The sequence below is a fragment of the Salmo trutta genome, chromosome 1, assembly GCF_901001165.1.
Source record: "Salmo trutta chromosome 1, fSalTru1.1, whole genome shotgun sequence".
Classification (NCBI taxonomy): domain Eukaryota; kingdom Metazoa; phylum Chordata; class Actinopteri; order Salmoniformes; family Salmonidae; genus Salmo; species Salmo trutta.
In genome coordinates, this window is record NC_042957.1 from 34,214,869 (window position 1) to 34,230,831 (window position 15,963).

General features: G+C 44.3%; 1 protein-coding gene across 8 annotated transcripts in view; it reads left to right on the top strand.

Annotated features, from left to right (window-relative positions):
• The window catches only part of LOC115194605 (filamin-A-interacting protein 1), a 48,791-nt gene that overhangs the window by 26,428 nt on the left and 6,400 nt on the right, over nucleotides 1-15,963 (top strand). For 6 of the 8 annotated variants that reach the window (XM_029754450.1, XM_029754463.1, XM_029754459.1 and 3 more), the window contains 2 exons: nucleotides 10,481-13,325; nucleotides 14,523-15,543. In XM_029754450.1, coding sequence (XP_029610310.1) covers nucleotides 10,481-13,325; nucleotides 14,523-14,723 — 3,046 coding nt within the window. In that variant the 3' untranslated portion in view covers nucleotides 14,724-15,543. Of the gene's footprint in view, nucleotides 1-10,480; nucleotides 13,326-13,574; nucleotides 13,640-14,522; nucleotides 15,544-15,963 lie in introns of those variants that run through there. The other 2 variants (XM_029754487.1, XM_029754494.1) reach the window with 2 other exon arrangements.

Below are 15,963 nucleotides of genomic sequence, written 5' to 3' on the forward strand. Positions count from 1 at the left end.
CATCGGGTTCTTTTTCACCTCCCTGACCAAGGTCCTTCTCCCCTGATTGCTCAGTTTAGCTGGGCAGCCAGCTCTAGGAAGGGTCTTGGTGGTTCCAAACGTCTTCCATTTAAGAATGATGGAGGCCACTGTGTTCTTGGATCTTCAATGCTGCAGATTATTTTTTTTTGTACCCTTCCCCAGATCTGTGCCTCGACACAATCCTGTCTCAGAGCTCTACGGACTATTCCTTCAACCTCATGGCTTGGTTTTTGCTCTGACATGCACTGTCAACTGTGGTACCTTTTTATATAGACAGGTGTGTGTTCCTTTCCAAATCATGTCCAATTAATTGAATTCACCACAGGTGGACTCCTAACAAGTTGTAGAAACATCTCAGGATGATCAATGGAAACAGGATGCACCTGAGTCTTTCGAGTCTCATAGCAAAGCGTCTGAATACTTATGTAAATACTTAATTTTTTATTTGTAACATTTTAATTTCTTAACTTGTTTTCGGTGTCATTATGAGGTATTGTGTGTAGATTAGAGTTGACCTTTTTTTAATAAAATTCATTTTAGAATAAGGCTAACAGAAAAAACGTGAAAGGTCTAGAGGTCTGAATACTTTCCGAAGGCACAGAGAGGGGTCAGATCGTCATTTAAATGCACTAAATGCATGTTAATGGCTGTCACTGCCAGAAATACATTTTGGGCACACTGTTTTCTTATCTATGGTATCCAGCTTCTCCTGGTGGATATGACAGACTGCAACATGGTTCAATCTGCATTGTCATTGTTGAGCGAAGCCATGGCTTCAACCTCCATTACAACCAAATTAAATCAGAATGCAGGCAATGTTTTATAGCACTTGGGCTACAGTCAGCGAAGATGAGTTCAACTGATAGTTCCAATCTGTGTGCGATGTAAATTGCTGTGCAACATGCTTTACCAGACTGCTTTACATCTAGGCCCAAACAGAATCTGCAGGAATATTTTTCTATTTTCCGTAGAGAACGCTGCTGAAAATCTGTAGAAATCCTTTATTTTATTTGTGTTAACTTAAATTCCAAATTCTCACCTGATGACCTGTTCATCCTCTCCGTGTGCCTCAACATGGGCGGTGCGCTCCCTCTCTCTACTGACTCTCTCTCTGACCCCTGCCATGACAATCAAATGAAATCAGAATGCAGGCAACAACTGTAGAGATGAGGAATTTAACTGAGTGCCCTTAACTCAAATTCTCACATGATGACCTGTTTGTTTTTACCCTGCCTCAACATGGGCGGGGCTTTCTCTCTCCACTGTCTTTGAACCCTGCAATAATCATGACCAAATACCATTATCATATGACACAAATGTCTGGCCTTAACAATGATGGGGTTAGTTTATTAACATGAATTAAGTTGTGCTTTTATTAGCAAAATTATTGATTTACTGTCTGGCAATTTAGCTGGCTAGCTGACTACATAGTACCAGTCTATTATACATTATTCCATGTAGCTATGTAGCCATTCATGTACTTACTTAGTCCTCTGCACTCCCCCCAAAAATCTTATGTCCTACACTTTTCTCCTCTTTGGCATTGACATCTCTACTAGCTACTTTTTCACGAAGGCAAACACTGACTCACTGAGTGCTGTTCATCTGAAACTGCAGTTGAAAAGGGGAAGATCCAGATATTGTGCTAGCTTAGCTAGCTAATGTTAGTCTAGCTAAAATAGCCAACCTAGCATTAAATCACTTGGTGTAAAACTATTTTTAGTATCTCATAACCATTAGTTTGTTAGTTACACAACATAGCAATAAACCTTTACTCGTTTTCAACATTCAAAACATGTATACACTGGATCACTCGTGAATATAGATACCCAGGGCTTGAGAATAACTTATTTCATCACTGTCCAGAAGTGCAATTTCAACCATCCCAAACTGAAGATGAACATCCCAAATTAAAATACTTAGTTTATTTTAGTTTTGATTTGCCAACATGTCTACTCTAGACCCCAGGTCATTCAGTCATTTAAAAGGCTAATAAGAGTACTACTGAAATAAATAAATAAACAGGGCTGTCAACGCAGCCAGAAATTCACACACATGTGCCTCTAAAAAGGCCAATTAGAATAACATTCAAATCTATTTTGCATAAATGTACAGGTAACTGACAAAATAAAGGAAAACTTGAGGAAATGAGGGATACAAAATATATATTGAAAGCAGGTGTGGTTCCTGAGTTAATTAAGCAGTTATGCTAAGGGTCATGTATAAAAAGCTTTCCAAACAATTGTAGAATCTATGCCAAGGCACTTTGTTGGTGTTTCCTTTATTTTGGCAGTTAGCTGTGCAAAAAATTAAAGTGTAGCCTAGGTGATGTCCACACCGATGCTGATATGAGGGAGGTGCCAGGAAATGTAGCCACACTTTCAGGCTTTTAATTACATAAAGGCTAATCTGCAGTAATGTTTGACAAATACACTGCTCAAAAAAATAAAGGGAACACTAAAATAACACATCCTAGATCTGAATGAATGAAATAATCTTATTAAATACTTTTATCTTTACATAGTTGAATGTGCTGACAACAAAATCACACAAAAATAATCAATGGAAATCCAATTTATCAACCCCTTGAGGTCTGGATTTGGAGTCACACTCAAAATTAAAGTGGAAAACCACACTACAGGCTGATCCAACTTTGATGTAATGTCCTTAAAACAAGTCAAAATGAGGCTCAGTAGTGTGTGTGGCCTCCACGTGCCTGTATGACCTCCCTACAACGCCTGGGCATGCTCCTGATGAGGTGGCGGATGGTCTCCTGAGGGATCTCCTCCCAGACCTGCACTAAAGCATCCGCCAACTCCTGGACAGTCTGTGGTGCAACGTGGCGTTGGTGGATGGAGCGAGACATGATGTCCCAGATGTGCTCAACTGGATTCAGGTCTGGGGAACGGGCGGGCCAGTCCATAGCATCAATGACTTCCTCTTGCAGGAACTGCTGACACACTCCAGCCACATGAGGTCTAGCATTGTCTTGCATTAGGAGGAACCCAGGGCCAACCGCACCAGCATATGGTCTCACAAGGGGTCTGAGGATCTCATCTCGGTACCTAATGGCAGTCAGGCTACCTCTGGCGAGCACATGGAGGGCTGTGCGGCCCCCCAAAGAAATGCCACCCCACACTATGACTGACCCACCATGCTGGAGGATGTTGCAGGCAGCAGAACGTTCTCCACAGCGTCTCCAGAGTCTGTCACGTCTGTCACATGTGCTCAGTGTGAACCTGCTTTCATCTGAAGAGCACAGGGCGCCAGTGGCGAATTTGCCAATCTTGGTGTTCTCTGGCAAATGTCAAACGTCATGCATGGTGTTGGGCTGTAAGCACAACCCCCACTTGTGGACGTCGGGCCCTCATACCACCCTCATGGAGTCTGTTTCTGACCGTTTGAGCAGACACATGCACATTTGTGGCCTGCTGGAGGTCATTTTGCAGGGCTCTGGCAGTGCTCCTCCTTACACAAAGGCGGAGGTAGCGGTCCTGCTGCTGGGTTGTTGCCCTCCTACGGCCTCCTCCACGTCTCCTGATGTACTGGCCTGTCTCCTTGTAGCGCCTCCATGCTCTGGACACTACGCTGACAGACACAGCAAACCTTCTTGCCACAGCTCGCATTGATGTGCCAACCTGGATGAGCTGCACTACCTGAGCCACTTGTGTGGGTTGTAGACTCCGTTTCATGCTACCACTAGAGTGAAAGCACCGCCAGCATTCAAAAGTGACCAAAACATTAGCCAGAAAGCATAGGAACTGAAAAGTGGTCTGTGGTTACCACCAGCAGAACCACTCCTTTATTGGGGGTGTCTTGCTAATTGCCTATAATTTCCACCTGTTGTCTATTCCGTTTGCACAACAGCATGTGAAATTTATTGTCAATCAGTGTTGCTTCCTAAGTGGACAGTTTGATTTCACAGAAGTGTGATTGACTTGGAGTTACATTGTGTTGTTTAAGTGTTCCCTTTATTTTTTTGAGCAGTATATAATGCAGGATTATTAACATTTAAAGGCTTGATTTTGACATGCGAGGCATGGTTAGTTCACAAGTGGAGAGAGAGGCCACTGGCCAGTGCGTGTTGCACACATCACCCACCCTGCAATCTGAGCAGAGGCAGTCAACATTTTTGAAACTATTAAACCATAAACTTCATTGGATAAAACCTGGAGGTTATGTCATTTTATGGCCACTGGCCAGTGCCCAACACGCACTGGCCATGTTAATGTACACTAGCCAAAATCAGACCACAGAAATGTTAAGGGAATTATTAAACTAGCATTCCTATCAAGTTCTATTGGTTTTCAAATCAACCTTTCATTGTCCAGCAGCCAAAGAGACAATCCTAATTATATTAGCAAATCATGCTAGTTGTTGCATCTTTAGATCTCCCCTCTTTCTAAAATTCTAACATATATATTTTCATCTCTGTCACAGGAAACCACTGGCATATGCAGTGCGCTTTCCAGAACAGTGTGTTCCCGCTAATTGCATTTTGGAACAATGCACACACGGCGTAGCCTACTCCCGTGTGTGCATTACTGCACTTATAATGTGAAGAAATAGTTTATCAAAATTATTTTGCTAAACGTTCTGATCTGTTGCACCAGCCTCATTGCTATAAAATATATCAGTAAGAACAAACTACGCTAAACAAATTTAAACACAACATACAATAATTTCAAAGATTTTGAGTAACAGTTCATATAAGAATCAGTCAATTTAAATAAATTCATTAGGCCCTAATCTATGGATTTCATATGACTCGTCACAGATACCTTAAATGTCGGGCGGTGGATCAGAAAACTAGTCAGTATCTGGTGTGACCACCATTTTGCTTCATGCAGCGTGTCACAGCTCCTTCGCGTAGAGTCGATCAGGCTGTTGATCGTGGCTTGTGGAATATTGTCCGACTCCTTTTCAATGGCTGGATATTGGCGGGAACTGGAAAACGCTGCCGCATAGCCGCAGGAAGAATTTTGGGGATGTGGGGGCTGAGAATTTTTTGGCACACGCTACAGATGTCTACAGTATCAGTCCGCTAATACTGCTAATACAGGACCAGTAAAGGCCTTAGCGAACTACTTTGGTTCCTCATGAAGCTCTTTGAGAGAATGCCAAGAGTGTGCAAAGTTGTCATCGAGATGGTGGCTACTTAGATTCTTCAAAAATCTTTTGTTTTGTTTAACACTTTTTGGTTAATACATGATTACATATGTGTTATTTCATTGTTTTGATGTCTTCACTATTATTCTACAATGTAGAAAACAGTAAAAATAAAGAAAAACCCTTAAATGAGTAGGTGTGTCCAAACATTTGACTGGTACTGCAGCACCCTCAACACCCGTACTTCCCACGGCTATGCGCTGTCGTACATGTCAATCCAGAGCATCCCAAACATGCTTAATGGGTGACATATCTGAGTATGCAGGCCATGAAAGAACTGGGACATTTTCAGCTTCCAGGAATTGTGTACAGATCCTTGCGACATGGGGCCCTGCATTATCATGCTAAAACATGAGGTGATGGCGGCAGATGAATGGCACGACGATGGGCTTCAGGATCTCGTCACGGTATCTTTGTGCATTCAAATTGCCAACGATAAAATGCAACTGTGTTCGTTGTCCGTAGCTTATGCCTGCCCATACCATAACCCCACCGCCACCATGGGGCACTCTGTTCACAACATTCACATTAGAAAACCTCTCACCGGGGCTCCTGAGTGGCGCAGCGGTCTAAGGCACTGCATCACAGTGCTAGAGGCGTCACTACAGATCCGGATTTGATCCCAGGCTGTGTCACAGCCGGCCGCGACCGGGAGACCCATTTGGCCCAGCGTCGTCTGGGTTAGAGGAGGGTTTGGCCGGCTGGGATGTTCTTGTCCCATCGCGCTCTAGCGACTCCTTGTGGCGGCCAGGCGCATGCACGCTGACTTCTGTCTCCAGATGTACAGTGTTTCCGCCAACAAATTGGTGCGGCTGGCTTCCGGGTTAAGTGAGCAGTGTGTCAAGAAGCAGTGCGGCTTGGCAGGGTCGTGTTTCGGAGGACGCATGGCTCTCGACCTTCGGCTCTCCCGAGTCCGTACGGGAGTTGCAGCGATGGGACAAGACTGTAACTTCCAATTGGATATCATGAAATTGGGGAGACAAACGGGATAAAAAGTACCATAAATAAATGCTTGCATACACGCTGTCTGCCATCTGCCCGGTACAATTGAAACCGGGATTCTCCAGCGTGTCAGTGGCCATCAAAGGTGAGAATTTGCCCACTGAAATCTGTTTCGACGCCAAACTGAAATCAGGCCAAGACCCTGTTGAGGACGATGAGCACACAGATGAGCTTCCCTGAGGCGGTTTCTGACAGTTTGTGCAGAAAATCTTTTGTTGTGCAAACCCACAGTTTCATCAGCTATCTGGGTGGCTGGTCTCAGATGATCCCACAGGTGAAGAAGTGGAGGTCCTGGGCTAGCATGGTTACACGTGGTCTGTGGTTGTGAGGCCCGATGGATGTACTGCCAAATAAAATTTTAAAAAGTGGTGTTGTGACAAAACTGTACATTTTAAAGTGGGCTTCTATTGTCCCCTGCACAAGGTGCACCTGTGTTTAGGAGAAATGCTCACTAACAAGGATGTAAACAAATGTGTGCCCAGTTTGAGAGAAATAAGCTTTATGTGCATATGGAAATACTTCATGGATCTTTTATTTCAGCTCATGAAACATGGCACAAACACTTTACATGTTGCATTTATATTTCTGTTCAGTGTAATTGGTAGGTCTACCTTTACTTGTGGACATCATCTACACTGCCAGACAGTAAATCCTAACTTTAACCATTAGTGGGGAAAATGCAAAACTGACCCACGATCAGCATCTAGGGGCAATGTCACCCTACTCCTGTTCTCAACCTGAGATTCACTTTGTTTTTCTGTGCTGAGGACATGTAGAATGGCTGGTTCAGTGAACTGGTGAATAAATAGAGGTTTAGCGGTCTGTCGGACGTAGCATGGAGATGACGGCTGATGACCTCAGTCTTATTACCTTGTTGAAAATGGCCAGTGTTAAGAAAGTTGAGAACATCAAGCTGACCAACAACGGTACATACATTTAGTTAAAGCCTTTAGCTAGGTTTATGTGGATGGAGCCTCTAGGCAAATAGTAGAGGGAGTGTTGAAAATATTTTGTTTGAGTGGGTCACATTCAGAAACATGTGAAATGAGACTTGTGACCTCTGCACAATTCAAATGCATGCCAATTATTATTGTCACCTCAAAAGCATTACTCATTTGGTGAGTAGATGTTCTCAGTTTCGAGAAAGATTTTTAAAAAGTAGCATTCTACTTTATAAATGTGAGCTTTGTCTGTGAGTCTGTAGCAAACTATATACTTGCATGCTCTTGTGCTCGCTGATGCAGATTTCCAGATGCGCCCCCCCCCCCCCCCCCCCACCGTCACCGATGACCTGCTCGGCTCGCAGCACCATGTGATAACACATTCCTCCCAGCTGCAGTCATCTCAGAGATTCACTGCAGGTGATGTCATAGTGGACAACCCTGAGCACCTGTGAAAGGATGCCAGTCAGTCCACAGAGGAGTGAGCGAACTTTGCTAAGCCACTTAGATCTTTGTTTGTGTTTCATTCACCATGGTGGAACCTCTCCTTTTTCGGTGAGGTCTTTCAGTCAGTCGTTCTCCTTACAGGGAAATGGATACTGTATATTTTCCCTAAATTAAAATATATTCATATGACCATATCTGTTAATTAAACTGAAATAAAAAAATCCAACAAGCTAATTCTGTTCCAGATGAAAAAAGTATTCCAATTAGAGTAGTTATTTTCAAATGTGACTTCCATTCTGTTTGAAGATTCGTTATAGTAATCGTGATCGTTAAAGTAACTGTAATTGGTATGACATTAGTTCAGTCTCTGCTGTGGGCTTAGCTTGGCCACAGACATGTTGCGTAGGAGGCTTTGGACCTTCTTTGCCGTCACTGATATGCCTCTGTCAACAGAGGCTATGAATAGCCCTGACCACCAGGAAACATGCTGGTCACCTCCTAAAGGACTTATTCATAATGCCACGATAATCAGTGAAATGACACCTGGCTCATATTCTAAACACTATCATCACCACTGAGAATGGGGGAATAAATGGAGTATCTTGTTGCAGAACTATATGTCATATCATAATTGGGCCTATGGGCTCTGGTCAGAAGTAGTGTACTATAAAGGGAAAAACGTGCCATTAGGAACGCAAACTTGGTCTCCTCATTAAGGTTATCTGGATACCTTGAAGTAGCCTTGTATACTCTTTCCTGAAATGCAGTGGTAGCTAATGGTAAATATTTGAGGTGGGTCATGCAACCATTAACAGCAATACAGGAGTCAATCTGGAGCATTTTCTGCTTGACAAGCTGCCAGGCAGATTGTGTGAGGGCCACCCTGGACCTCGTGACACACAGGTTTTATGACCAGTGACATCATTCGTGTGGTATTTGCATGATTCCACTTTAACAAGACCACAAGTGTTTCTCCCAGCCAGGAGTTATGGTCTGTGTCTGAAATGACACCCTAATTCCCTATATAGTGCACTACTTTTCATCAGGGCCCATAAGGGGGGGTGAGAGAGCTGTTATTTTAATGGAGAACACTGCAGTGCTGTAAATATCTGAAACCACTGCAGGATTGGGCTTCTGGTGCAGCAAATTCATCCCGTTGTGAAAATGTACAAGTCCACTTTTACCTTACCACCTTAGGACCTGGCATCTATTAATTACACTTTATTTGATTTATTTCTCCTTTATTTAACCAAGTAGGCCAGTTGAGAACAAGTTCTCATTTACAACTGCGACTGTAATATGGATGTAGCAGTAGCATCCTACAAAAGTCAAAATTTGGATTTACTTCTCTTTTGCATTCAAGGGGCAGACAATTATGAACTAGTGTGACATTGTTCCCAAAACAAGAACTTGCCCCTTGCATTGTTGCCTTGTTTCTATGGGAACATGGTTGGTCGCAAGATGGACAAGAAACAATTGGGTCAGGCAAGACAACAGTTTGCGTGTTGGAAGTGGAAAGAAGTCCTGCTAACATAGCATAATTCTATATACATTTACCTTTGGTCTAAAAGGCTGCTGCAAATCTACTGAAAATCTCACAAATACAATTCCCCTTCTCTGTTGGAGGAGAAAAGGGGGGGGGAAGAGAGCAGGGGAACAGGAAAGATAGTGTGAAAAGCCTCCCCCCCCTGGCTTGAACCCCTCCTCTGTGGCCAAACAAGGGCAGCACCATTCTGTGGCATAAATGGGAGGAGGGATGACATCACCACCAGCTAGTGGAGCAGGGATAATTTTACACAATTCACCTTTCATTGTCCATCGATGACATGTTTGGAATTTGATGGCCAATTCCTCGTGGATTGGGGGCCTTCTCACGACCCGGTGAGAGGGAGCCGATGCCTGCCTGAATACAGCTCAGCACTATCTAAAGCATGCTAGGCAAGGACCTAGTGAATCCCTCCCGACTAGTACTGGGTAAGTCTGAGAGTTTGAGCTGTTGAAACTTTAAGAAACAGCGTAGTCTGGCTGTTACAGTATCATGTGCATTGTTAGACTGGCTGCTGGTGGAACATTTGTTTGTAATGCAAAGCAACAGCGGACAATGATCAGGACTCGCTCCTGATTATGCACTGAGTTTCTAGTGTGGTTGTGTGAGAACCATATGGACGGGACCTGTTGCAGGCAGTAGACTCTCTATAGCAGTTGCACAGAGAGAGACTCCCGCAGAGATTAGTTAAACATCTACTCACATTATTCCGTTAAGGTTGACTCTGTTAAGGACACTGGTTGTGTTTTTTACAGTTTAGCTAGCATGTCTCTGATATTGTGGTACTTTGCTCAGTGTGAAGGGCGGTCTTGCCCCTGTTGGGGAGAATCACATGAGGGTTCAGGCTTCTAATCTGCCCCCCAACCCCTCCTTTGTTTCCTCTTCTATCATGCCTTTGCCATTTCTTCTGTTTGCCTACCTCCCATCCGGGATCTCACCACTGCCCACGGGGTTTTGGGCAGGGGATAAGGCACTCATTCTGAGTCTGGTCAGGCTCCTCTACTCTGGGAAATGTTACTTAACATTGGAGATTTGTGAGACATTTTAAGAGTTAAAATACTTTTCATTTTTATTGAAATGCTTTTTTTTCAGACTATTTGTAGTTTACAAACTCAAAGGCTCAATATTTGTAAGTACTATGTAGCAGTGTACAGGAACAGGCCTACATTGTTCCTGTACACTGTAATTACGTCAGCAGGAACAATGTAGTAGATACAGTTCACGGTCTCTTAATATAGAGGGGGATCAATTATTATTAGCATCAGGTGAAATATCTGAATAAAGCCTATCAAATTGAGAATTTACATTTCAATCACATGCTCTCGCTCTGTGTCTGTCACTTTCTCTCTCCCAGATTAAAGAGGCTGCTGGAGCAGGAGAAGGCGTACCAGGCTCGTAAAGACAAGGATCACAGCAGGAGGCTAGAGAAGGTCCGTGAGGAGCTGGTCAAACTCAAGTCCTTTGCCCTGATGCTGGTAGATGAGCGGCAGCTCCACATTGAGCAGATCGACCAGCAGAGCCAGAAGGTCCAGGACCTCAGCAGCAAGCTCCAGGAGAGAGAACAGCGTCTGGCCGCTGTACACGGCACCGCCAAGGAGGACGGCCAGAAGGTCCTCAGACTAGAGGCGGAGCTGGAGTGCAAAGCTGCCAAATTCACCCAGGAGCATGAGGAGATGACTGACAAGTTGGCCAACCAGGAGTCCCAGAGCCGTCAGCTCCGCCTGAAGCTGGCAGGCCTGGCCCACAGGATCGAGGAGCTGGAGGAGAACAACAAGGTACTGCAGAAGTCAGAGGAGGACCTCCTGGAGCTAAGGGACAAGATCAGCAAGGGGGAGTGTGGGAACTCCAGCCTCATGGCGGAGCTGGAGACCCTGCGCAAGAGAGTCCTGGAGATGGAGGGCAAGGATGAGGAGATCACCAAGACGGAGAGCCAGGCCAGAGAGTTGAGGAAAAGGCTGCAGGATGAGGAGACCACCGGCCGGGAGCTGAAGCTGGAGGTGGAGAAACTGCAGAAGAGAATGGTGGATCTGGAGAAACTGGAGAGGGCTTTCAACACGAGCAAATCGGAGTGTGCAACACTTCATATTAACCTAGAAAGAGAGAAAGGACTGGCAAAGGACTTGGCTGGTGAGCTGGACACAGTCAAAAACCGTGTGAAAGAACTGGAGAACTCTGAGTCGAGACTTGAGAAGGCAGAGATGGGCCTAAAGGATGACCTGATGAAGCTGAAGTCATTTACAGTGATACTAGTGGATGAGAGAAGGAACATGACTGAGAGAATAAAACAGGAGGAGCAAAAGAGCGACGATTTAAATAAAATGTTCAAAACTGAGCAGAGTAAAGTTATGGAGGTCACAGAAAAGTTGATTGAGGAGAGCAAAAAGCTCCTCAGACTGAAATCAGAAATGGAGGTAAAAGTGACATCTCTTACTAAAGAGAAAGATGAACTGAAAAGTAAACTAGCAAGTGAAGAGGAAAAGTGCAGGGATCTTAGCTCCAAGGTCGGCGTAATAAAAAAACGAATGGACGGGCTAGAGGAGGCAGAAAAGGTATTGATAAAAATCAGAGCCAATAAGGACAGCAAGAGACCCACAGACGAGGAAAACAAATTCAAGGAGCTAACGCAGGAAATTGAAAGGCTAAAAAACCGCCTCAAACAGCTAGAGGTGGTTGAAGGTGACCTGATGAAGACAGAGGATGAGTACGACTTACTGGAGAAGAAGTTTCGAATGGAGCAGGACAAGGCCAATGCCCTCTCTCAGCTGCTGGAGGAAATGAAGAGTCAGACCGCCAGGAACAAAGCCATAGAGAAGGGAGAGGCGGTGAGCCAGGAGGCTGAGCTGAGGATGCGCTGCAAGATGGAGGAGGCAAGGACCAGAGACCTGCAGGCAGACGTCCAGGCCCTCAAAGAGAAGATCCACGAGCTGATGAACAAGGAGGACCAGCTCTCCCAGCTGCAAGTAGACTACTCCCTCCTCCAGCAGAGATTCCTGGAGGAGGAGGACAAGAAGAAGAGCTTGAGCCAGGAAGTGATCAACCTCACCAAAGAGCTGGAGGCCACCAAGCGCTACAGCCGCGCCTTGCGTCCCAGTATGAATGGAAGAAGGATAGTAGACGTCCCTGTCACCTCCACTGCAGTCCAGACAGACGTGGTGGTCAGTGAACCTGCCGAGGAGGACACACCTGCAGTGTTCATCAGGAAATCTGTCCTGGAAGAGAACCATATCATGAGCAACCTGAGGCAGAGGGGTCTGAAGAAGCCTGTAACTGTGCTGGAGCGCTACCCCCCAGCAACCACCGAGCTGGGCATGAGAAAATCATGGATCCCCTGGATGAAGAAGAAGGATGCAGTGACGATCACTCAGACCACCCCAGAGAAGACCCCAACCCCTCAGGACAACGGGGACGCCTTCCCTCGTCCACTAGAGCTGTCCATGTCCCAAAAGCCAGGCCAGCCGTTGCACATTCGAGTAACCCCCGATCACGAGAACAGCACTGCCACTTTGGAGATCACCGGCCCTCGTGCTGAGGACTTCTTCTCCAGTGCCACCATCATCCCCACATTGGGCCTACAGAGGCCTCGCATCACCATTGTTCCCAAGCCCACCACCGTGTCCTCAAAGAGCAAGCCGGGTGAGGGCGTGATGGGGGGGCCTGAGCGGTGCAAGTCTCCAGTCACCATCACCACCATCTCCAGGGCCAAGTCCCCAGATAGGAGTAAGAGCTCCTCCTACTCAGACTCGAACAGACCCCTCTCCCCCGTCTCCATCATCACAGTGAGCACCACTCCTGTGACGGAGGCCTTTGCCTCCGCATCCCCAGAGCCCCATGACATGAGCACCATGGGCCGGGCTGTGTTCAAAGTGACCCCAGAGAAGCAGACATTGCCTATACCCGTCAGAAAATACAACTCCAACGCCAGCATAATCACCACCACGGAGGACAACAAGATCCACATCCACCTGGGACCTCAGTTCAAGAGGCCATCAGACGTCAGCAGTAGCAGCCCCACAGTGACGGTCAGGCCCCTTAGTGTGAGCACAGAGAGCAAGGAGACGCACCCAGGTACGGTGCTGCGCTCCCCGCGTCACCCCAACAACATCACCACCGCTCCTGGGAAGACCACCCCCAACAAATTGACCAGCAGCATCACCATCACACCCATCACCTTGGCACCGTCCAGGCCAACTCAGTCTGTGGTGAGTAGTCAAAATCTAGTATATTTACATAAGTTCTTTCTGCTGTCTAGCTCTCCCTCTCCCTTTTATGATGATTTGAACATCGGCTGTCTCACTAACAGAGAAACGTTTTATTGTATATTTTATGTAACCATTTTCAGCTGGTATGCTGAATACCTTCTATATCATTGTTAGTAAAACCGTTTTTCAATTACGTGACTTTCTTTTCAGACAAACCATCTAAATGATATCCAATCTTTTATATTTCAGTTGCTACTGAAATGTTTCAAAATGATATCAGGTGGTGTCTGCTCCCTAGATAGCGCTCTTTCCAGGTATACCAAAATCAAATGCACTCCTTTTACCTATGACCAATACTAACACTGGAATGAATTGACACGCATATCCCCACCTTAAAAAGGTCCCTCTCAAAGGGTCTTGTGTTGACACACCTGTTTCTACTGGCACAAACTGACATGTTCCTCCCTTTTAACTGAAAATGGACCAGTGATGACCAATTTGGATGTTTGACTTCTAAAGTGGGCTGACCCGCACATCAGCAATATGAACAGCATATTGTCATGTATGATCCCCTCTCCCAAGTTCTGTTAACTCAATGTAAATCATTTTTGTGAAACTAGCTTTGAAATGCACTTTCTTAATGCTGTGAAGGGTTAAAGGTGAGCTATGGCAACATTGTGGTTTTTCATACAGCTAGATTTAAAGAGGCTCTTTGTGGATAGAAGCTTTTTGAAGGATAAGAAATGCAGCACTTTAATTATATTGCAATTCTAATCACAATCAATATCCAATATGGCCAACTCTTGTCATCCCTCTTGAACCCGTGTAAATTGATTTCTTTAATTTACATGTAATTCTGCACCACTGTTCTAACAAGTGTTAACTTTTTTATTCGTATTTTTTATATATATATGCATATATGTATGTTTTACTTCAGTTTATTTAGTAAATATTTTAAACTCTTTCTTGAACTGCATTGTTGGTTAAGGGCTTGTAAGAAAGCATTTAATGGTAAGGTCTACACCTGTTTTATTCAGCGCATGTGACAAATAAAATAGATTTGATAGCTTGCCATCCTGAATTTGTTTTCACCAAATGTACACAAAGTAGGTATTTTTGTTTTGTGCTAGTTTACGATAATACTTTAAAAAACCTTTCTGTCTGCGCTTTTGTCTTATGTTGTGTGATTCCTTTCAGCCCGGGGCGGATGTGCAGTCAACTCGTGCCGCAGCCACACGAATCCCTATGTCAAAAGGTATGAAAACAGGCAAGGCAGTTGTGACAGGTGTCTCCACTGTGACACGGTTAGAGTCGCGGGCCGAGTGCCAGTCAATGAAAATTGAACTGAGGAGGTCGACAGTCTGCAGCTCTACTTCCACAGGGGGAGGGAAGTGCTGAGGGCCACACGCTGCCATGGAAACACTGTGGCCCGCTATCTATGGACTCAGTCACCCATCATTCAATTCTGACCAGTCTGTTGCCAGCCAAAAACATATAGGATAGGTGTTGCAGGCACCATAATCTGCTCAGATACAAACAGGAACACGGAAAACACAGAATAGCTATATCAGACATGTCCCTTTCCTCCTTTTTAAACATTGGGGTAAAAAGCATTGAAATTAGATTGTATTGTAATTATGAATGTTTTCAAAAAATATTTTTTTATCCATGTTGAAATGCTTTTTGTTTTGATTGACACATTAATAATCCCTCCCCTGGGTTGTTGTCACACTGAGTTGTTGATATTTCATAATTCATGTTAATATTCTTGTTTATTTCACAATTTATTATGGAGGTTTCCGAATACGGTCGCTCTAATGGGTTTTGCATATGAAATACATTTTGGTTGTCATCAACGTCACTAATTTGTGGCACCAAATTAAAAAAAAAAAAAAACATTATTTGGAATAAAGTTTGACACTGTTTGTTTATTATTCATGTGAAGATATGACAATGCAAAATCTTCTTGATGTTCACTAAACAAAGAATTTAGTGAATGCAGGCGAGTAACAATCATGGAAACTTCCATAGTGCTTTATCCATACTGCTTTGTAGAGTCATACATCTATAAAATTGCTTACTGCATGTTTGGCATACTAAGCAAAAGAAACAAAAGCCTAATCTGTAATCTTGCTTGTTCATAATACTAGTACTGTATATCCATACAAAAGGAATGAAATACTATAGTCAATCAGAATAAAAATGTGAACTAGAATTTTCATACCTGATATTTTGGAGTAGGCTTTCATTTACAATGTAAAGGCTTCAACACAGTTCACAGCTGCAGAGCCATAATCTGTGGAATTAAAAACCAAGGTGACCTGCAATGACAGTAAAGTGATACTGTTTGTACTTCAAACTGTTTGTTGATTACGGAGTCATGCAGAGTACTAATAGGAGAGGCTTTTCCTTCTTGAGTCATTGAACTTTACTCAGTGACTGCATCCCAAATGGCAACCTATTATCTACACTGAGTGTACAAAACATTAAGGACACCTGCTCTTTCCATGACAGACTGACCAGGTGAATCCAGGTGAAAGCTATGATCCCTTATTGATGTCACTTGTTAAATCCACTTCAAATCAGTGTAGCTGAAGGGGAGGAGATACTTTTGGTCATGTCGACAGACTGATCTGAG